Genomic DNA, 8,155 nt, shown 5'->3' on the forward strand with positions numbered 1-8,155 from the left:
AAAAATCCATTTAAAGACATCTTTTGAGTTACTGAAATGCGCTAAGTACTCAAGTAAAAACCATATTACTATGGTAAAAACATTTAAAAGAGATTTTATAAAATAGTAAAAATATTTAGCTAACCACGCTAAGTTCATATTAACTGCCCCAAAGTATCACTTTTCTGTTTCATTATGGGATCACATGCAGAATCCAATTGTAGAATTAAAAGTCGAGCACAAAAAGGACTATTTTTTAATCCCCATTTTTATCATTACTTAGGAGAAAAATCTAAGTACACTTTAAATGCCCCCAAAGTTTCTGATTATAAAAGTTATATATATTCATTGTAGAAAGCACAGGAAAATACAACAAAGAGAACAGCTGATAATCCTACCAAGAGATGATGACTGTCAATTTATTTTTTTAAATCTTTTACTATTATATAAAATAAACTGAAATAAAAATTTAAGTTTGATTTTTATACTAGCATTATGAAACTGTGAGCATTCCCTCATGCTGTCTTAAAAGGTTGTTTCTTTATGGCCAATAAGTAAAACTTGAAAAATTAAGTCACTGAGTCAAAGAATATTCAAATTTTAAAGGCCCCTGAAACAGGCCGCACCAATTTATACTTTCATTGAAAGTGTATGTCTTTGGCACACAGACCATTATTAATTATAATATCGCTGCCATTCTGATTGAGAAACATGCTACTTCTAGCTATTTTATTTTGTGCTCTTATTAAAAATTTAAATACTTTTTATATATATTATTAGTCAATTTTCTGTCATTTATAAATTTCTTTGTCCATTTTTCTATAAGAAAAAGTCCCACCCTCCATTTTATTATGTCTTTAATTCTAGTTTTGATGTACAGATGTTTTGATTTTTCATATAGTTACATCAATCTTTCCTATCGAGTTCTTTGCTTTTATATATATAACATTATTCTGTAACCTCAAGATTAGATAAACATATTTTTCTTTATTATACTTAGTTTCATACATTTTTACATTTTATTCTTTAAGTTAAATGAAAAGTATTTTTGTATTAAAGGACTTTAAACGACAACTTTATCATGTACCAAGTTTGCACATATACCTATATATATAAGGATATAATTACTACTTACATGGATCCAAGACAGTTTTAGGACTTCCCTTTATTCTGATTTTATTAATGCATTTCTAGAATTCCATCTTTATATACATTTGTGTCTATGAACTTTGTTTCACTAATACCTAGTTCTCAACCAGTTCCACACTTGCTATTTTTATAGCTCTATAATTTGTTCTTAACTGACAGAGTGAGGCCACCCTTGATATTGAGCAAGCTTTTCTATTAAAAGAAAAAAATGCAGTTCTCACATATTATTCTTTAAATGTAATTCATTCATCGTATTAAGAGTTTCCAATGAACAGCTCTATTTATTCATCTTCATGTATGCACCTCAGGGAGCACACAGAACAAACCCTAGGGTTGATTTATCAGAGGTGACTTTTCTATCCACGGCCTCTTTTCCAGGCCAGGGAGCTGAGTTGTTCCAGTTCCCTTTCTCTAATTAGTCTCAACACTCAGTTTCACAAAGGAAGAATTATTTCAGAAGCTCCCTCACATGGGTCTAAAGTTTTCTTCTCCAGTCTCTACCTAGATTTAAAATCCCAAGTTCTCCCCGACTGTACCCCAATACCTAAGGCTTATTTATATCTAACACCAAGTCTCCTACTAGTGTCCCCAAGGCTTTTGACTTTAGTTCCGTCCTTACTGTTTAGGCTTTAAATTCATTTTATTTCAGGCACTTGAGTAGTTCCCTGTCTTGCATTTAAGCTAGGTATTATTACATGACACTGCTATTTGTGTAAAGTACTATTCTGTCTGAAATAATGCCATCCAACCTTTTTGTTATCTTCTTAACATGTCTTTGCTAACCTTTTATTTTTAACTTGTGTCATTCTGTTTCAGGTTTGGTTTAAAAAAACATATACTGATTTTTCTTTTGAGGTTTTTTTTTTTTTTTTCCATAATCACATTTGTTATACCTGATGTCATCCTACTTTTTATCATTGTATTTTATGCTAATTTTGTTCCCCGACTTTTTATTATTATACTTACTGTATGAAGTATAGCATGTGTCTGTGGAGCAGTCTGCCTGGCTTACACACCTCTCTTCCTGGGATCTCCCCTTATCTTAACATGGCTGTCACTACAACTTATGTACATGTTCCTTTAGTACCCTCTCACAAAACTGGACACAGATCATTGACCCACAGGTGGCACCCAACTAAAGCTCAGACAAAGGCTCTCCTTTTGGGATTTTTGTCCAAAAAGTTGAAGACAGAATTAGCACAATTTAAAATTAATACTGTTAGTAGCCATGTTTCCTGATGTGTGGAAAAGGTGGTCTGTGGCCAAAAGTAGAAAAAAAAAAAGAGATAGGGAGAAAATACTAGCCATGTTTTGAGTCCCTGGCTCTCTAAAGTTCACCTGTATATCTGCCCTCCTGCTCTTGTTCGTTCTATCCTACCTTGTATGTCTGTAAACCAAAAAGATTCCTCTGCAAAGCTAGTTCAGACTGGGAGTTTTTATCACTAATAGCTAAATTTTCATTAACTGCACTTTGTTTTCTAAGCTTTTATTAAATAAATCTAGTATCATAAAAATACAAAATGACTTTATTCTACAAATGGCTAACATATTTAAAAATACATAAACATATACATACAAACACACATCTCCGAATGCATTTCCTATGTCAACATGAAATTTTATGTAAAAGGAAATTCATACGAGAAATATGGCAAGCTTTCACTTTATCTCCTTATTTTCTAGTTTAATTGGAGATTTTTGGGTCGATGTTTAAATAATTTGCATTATATGCTTTCATTTTAAGAGTTATATTTGGCATATCTTTTCAGTTTTATAAATATTTACTTTTCATACCTGCTTTCATAAGTTAAAAACATCCAAGGTGACCAAGGAAAAGATCTTTAGCTTTTTTTATCCTTCGAAAAGTATGTGAGTGAACTGCTTTTTCTTTCCTTTTGCTACCCTCACATCTATGAGGTCATGCACCACTGTGCTATTTATGTTCAAGTTACCATGCTACCTAGAAAGATCCTTGAGTGAAAAATACTATGTAAAAATGAACAATGAAAGATTAGAAGACTTTTAACTTCATATATTGACGAGACATACTGTGGGAAATATACCTCTAGAACAAGAAGCAAACCGAAATACAGAAAAATGAAAGTGGAATACCAAAAAATAATAATACTGCTTTATTTTCACAAATAGACTTTTCACAGCAAACATTAAATTAAATTTTTTTATCCTCATTACCCACAATATTCCTGAACATACATGTTCAAAATTAAATGCATTTGGTTAGTGAATATTGGAGCATAAAATGCATCTGGAAAACAGAGACTCAAAGACAGCTTCCCTTAAACTTTACTTAATCATCTCTAAAATATGAGCTCTTTTAGGGGGAAAAGATAACCCATTATTCATAATTGAAACTCCAATGCTATGCATCGTGTGTGGCACTCAGATGTTCAAATAAACATGTATCTAACAGTCTCCATATTAATTTAAAATACTAGTTAGAAGACAATTGGTTGCAATCCCTTTCTAACTCTTTACCTAACAAAATTAAACCTTATCTTAGTAATTTATCCTTTGCCTAACACAGTCAGTGGTTCCCTAACTTTACTGCATTTCTGTACTACCTGGTAAGCTTTAAAAAATCCCAATGCCCCTGACATACCCCATACCAAAAAAAAAAAAAAAATCCAAAAGACTATCCGGAATAAAAGGCAGGAATCCAAGAAGACTCTAAGGTGATTCTAATGAGCGAAGTTTGGAGTTTCTGGTGACATGTAGAAGCACTCAAAGGAGGCTCTACCTACTTCTTAAAACCCAGTTTGTTATTCATTAAGAAGACTACGGTATTTAGAGTACATTTAACATAGAAGATATCAATACTCTTAGTGATAAAGAAACTGGGTCTATTTGTTTTGGGGACTATATTCCTATCACTAATATATTGGCACAGGTTTGTTACAGATTGAGGGAAAAAAAAAATAATCAGATCACTAGTATACATCTTCGATTTCCCTAGTCCCTTTCTGTCTTGGTACTTCTCTTCCCTTCTTACTATTCTCATTTTTTTTTAGCTCACTGTTTAAATAGTAGTATTTTCCAGAACTCTTTTCTCCCTCAACTTTCTCTTTAGAGAATTCCCTCCACACTCATAGGGCTTCATCCACTACTAGATCCCAGATGGTGACTGAGTTCACTAGTGCAACAGTCTTTTACACTTCGTTTTTATCTTCATTTGTTTACTATTCATATCCACTTAACTCATAGGTATCTCAAGTTCAATATAGCTAAAATTATATTCATTATCTTTCCTTGAAATGCTCTACTTTTCTGGTAATCTGTCTCAATCACACCATCATTTAACCTTACTTGAAACCCTGGACTCAAAGATTTCTCCATCTTCTTCACTACCCACATCAAAACATGCATAAATTTCTTAATCAGTCTCAAACTGGTACTGCTTCAGTTTAGACTAATTTCTGACCTAAGTTTCAGCCCAATGAAAATTTTTGTAGCACATATGTGTAAGTAAGGCACTCTGCAAGATAAAGAAGAAAATATAAATTAAGATGGTCTTTGCCTTGAAGGAGTTGTTGTCTAGATTCTAGAACAGTAGCTGCTATCTACTCTTTTCCTACACATGGTTAAAATATTTACATGAATAAAACACTACTCTGGATATGCTCATATTCCTTATTACTTTAGGTTCTCAAAGTGTGGGGCATGAACCCACGAAATCTTTACCAGGGTCTGTGAGATCAACACTACTTTCATAATACTATTAAGACTTGCTCTTTTCACTGTTTTGACATCTACAATGATAATGCAAAAGCAATGATGGCTAAAACTGCTAATCTTAGCCCAAATAAAGACAGTGGCATTAAACTGTAATTTCGGGCATTGTATTTTTCTCTGCCACACACTCCCAGTAAAAAAAAAAACAAAACACAACAACTTGTTTGTTGTTCTTGATGAAGCAACAAAAATTACTGAACTTCAAAACTTCAGTTGTTTCAGTAATAATTTCTTATTTAAAAAAACACAAAATAAGCAACAGAGTTCTAGCAGGAATACAGATCTAAGAATTGGATATTAATCCTTCCATTATATCATTACATCTAGTTCTGATCTTTACACCTACGTAAAGAAACCTTTTAAAAAGTTCAGAGAAAAGCAAATTACTGAAGAATGAAAGAGTAAGAAAAATTAAACAGGGCAGATTTATTCAAAGTAGAGGCATCAAATGTTTAGCTCAATGTGTTAGCAACAAAGCTAAATTCTGCTTGAGTGTCACTAGTGGTTTTAAGGAATATAAGAAGGGGAAAGGAGATGAAGAGCAGAGTAAACAAGCGAAAAAGCATTGTACAAGACAGTAAATAGCTTCTTTTATCCCTTTAGAGAGCGGTGTTGGGAAGGCAGGCAAAGTCTAGGCTATGAAAAATTTAAGATTTTGTCATGTAAGCCATCAAGAGGTGCTAAAACTTCAAAGTGGGAAGATGATGGAGAACAGCAAATGGTAGGAATATTGTTAACTGGGGATGAGAGGATGATCACGGGCAGGAAGATTAGTTAGGAAGGTATCTCATAATAGATGATGAGAGTCTGAACCAAAGCAACGAGAACGAAGAAACAGGACAGACAGAACCAACAAGTTCTGGAGATATTTCAGAAGCAAAAACACAAGTCTTGGTTCCTAACTGATGCTTGAGATGAAAGAGCAGCCCTAGATGACTCAAAAGTATTTTAGCCTTGATGATCTGTTGACTGATGATATTTAAAATCAAGAAAGAGACTCCCAAAAAGCATTATATTTTGAGGAGGTTAAAAACAGGACAGGGGAAATATACTCTCCTCCTCTAATTTTAGAGTAAATGGAAGACACAATTAAGAGCTTCTAAGTAGTAAGTAAACACAATAATGGCTATTTTGCTAGGCTCTATTACCTCTGCTGTTGCTCTCTGGATAGGCAAGCGTAGGCTTATTTGGAGAGCGTCGTAGGTCACTATTAAGGAAAGGCTTATCAGGTGGATATATCACATATGGGGATGAGGAATGGCGAACCACACTTCCATTGGACCTTGATGGTTTGGCTAAGATGTTCTGAAAAATAAGAATACACAAATTATCTTTCAAATTTTAAATGCAAACAGCATGTAAATATATATATACACACACACATACACACACACACACACACACACACACATACATAAGTGTATGTATGTATGTATGCATGTATGAATGTTCACGACAGAGAATTGGAATGTTCATATGTTCCACTGACAAAGACAACAGAAAAAACAGAGTCCACTGATCATACGCAAAAAATTCAATCATTACTTTACTTTAAAAACTTTTGAAGTGTTTCATATTTGTCTAAGTATAGCCATATGTCAGACACTATAAAAAGGAAATAATGTTCATACAACTTAAATACAAATACTGCAAAGAAATATTTAAATATGGCATTCATAATGAATTTACAATATTTTATTTTAAAAATATGTAGTATAAAATATACGTTCAGAAAAACTTTCTTTTTACAGTACCAGAAACTAGTACAAAATGACAATTAATCTATCCCCAATCAACTAAATACTTTCTGAATATTTATCAAATGTCCAAAACTTTGTGGTATAGTCCTCGCCTCAAAAAATTTACATTTAGTTAGGGGGGAAAGGAAACAATTAGAAAACATTAAAGTTTATCAAACACCTAGTTATCAATCTTTATTTCCACACATAAACTTTCTGTCATGAATGGGATTCTCTTCCATTTGAAATCATGTTCTATATAATAATTTTCACTGCAGGGGACGCTAACTGTGGAATTTTGTTTGTTGTAGGTGACTTCCTGTTGGTAGACAGACCTAGAGTGGGGGAAGTATGGAGAAACTGAAAGCTAAGGTGGAAGATATGACTGCTGGCTGCCCAAAATTCTCAGACAACCATTTTTCTTAAACAAGTAGCCACAGCAAACTAGGTTTTCAATTCTTATCTTTGGAGTATTATGATTATATATAAAGCACCAGAACAATCTGTGTCCAGAAAAATACAAAGGAATAATGAATATTTACAATAACAGTAAACAACCTCCTGGAATAAACAAAGGCCATCAAAATAACCACATTGTATCTAAATCTTATTAAAAATTGAAGAATCTATTTCTGTGTTTAAAACCGTATTTTTCTAGTTGATTCAAGAAAGCAAATACAAAACACATTATGGCTGGTAAAACTAAACAAGAGGGTAAAGAGCTTGGAAGGGGTAGGAAAAAAGCTCAAAGTGGCACTCGACTCAATCAGTGCTAGGTCTACTGCAAAAAGTGTGTTCGCATGCAACAGGGACTAAAAATTATTTTTTTTCAAACTTTTTGGTAAACTAACACCAGGATTTGTAGATGGCTAGAAAACAGGTGAGTTTTCAATTCACAAAATATATAATACTGCCAACGCTCTTGCAAAGCACCATGAATTATCACATAGCTTAACTTTAAATATGATTCTTCACAGAGAACTTGAAGTCTTCACACAAACTACTAGAATCCTATCATGTAACTACCATTTAAAATAAAATGGTTAGAAAATATTCCTTATCAATATATTTATGAACATAAACTACCTGTAAATTCACTTACAATTTTCAAAACAACTTTTATTAGAATTACTGAACATTGCACAGATATTAACAGAAGGACTATGCATAACTTACCAAAAACAAAAGCAAACTATCTTCATTAAATTCATTATGTGCTAGCTCTTATAAAACAGTTCAAGATTTGTCCAACAAAATGTGTCACATATATGTTCATCAAAATAGTGCTCAGGTTGGGTCAGCAAACTATGTAGTCTTTTTATATAAAAATGCAAATTATGATGAGATTTTTTTCTGGAAAAGCAATTCTAAGGCAGCCAACTCATTTATAATGTCAGAATTAAGCAATAGAAGTCATTGTTTCTGTGAATGTGTTGGGTCAATGTCTTCGTTTGCTTCTAGCAGTCTGAAGCCAAGAATAGGAAGAATATATAAATCGACCAAAAGCAAAAGACAGAAAATAAAATGGCCTTGCATGA

At 32.8% G+C, this 8,155-nt stretch overlaps 1 protein-coding gene across 3 annotated transcripts in view; it reads right to left on the reverse strand.

The window, feature by feature from the left end:
• CEP57 (centrosomal protein 57) overlaps window positions 1–8,155 on the reverse strand; it is a 39,272-nt gene that overhangs the window by 23,310 nt on the left and 7,807 nt on the right. For all 3 annotated transcript variants that reach the window (XM_023520255.1, XM_023520256.1, XM_011374732.2), the window contains exon 2: window positions 6,027–6,183. In XM_023520255.1, coding sequence (XP_023376023.1) covers window positions 6,027–6,183 — 157 coding nt within the window. The remainder of the gene's footprint in view (window positions 1–6,026; window positions 6,184–8,155) is intronic.

Source organism: Pteropus vampyrus, unplaced genomic scaffold (assembly GCF_000151845.1).
Source record: "Pteropus vampyrus isolate Shadow unplaced genomic scaffold, Pvam_2.0 Scaffold254, whole genome shotgun sequence".
Taxonomy (NCBI): Eukaryota; Metazoa; Chordata; class Mammalia; order Chiroptera; family Pteropodidae; genus Pteropus; species Pteropus vampyrus.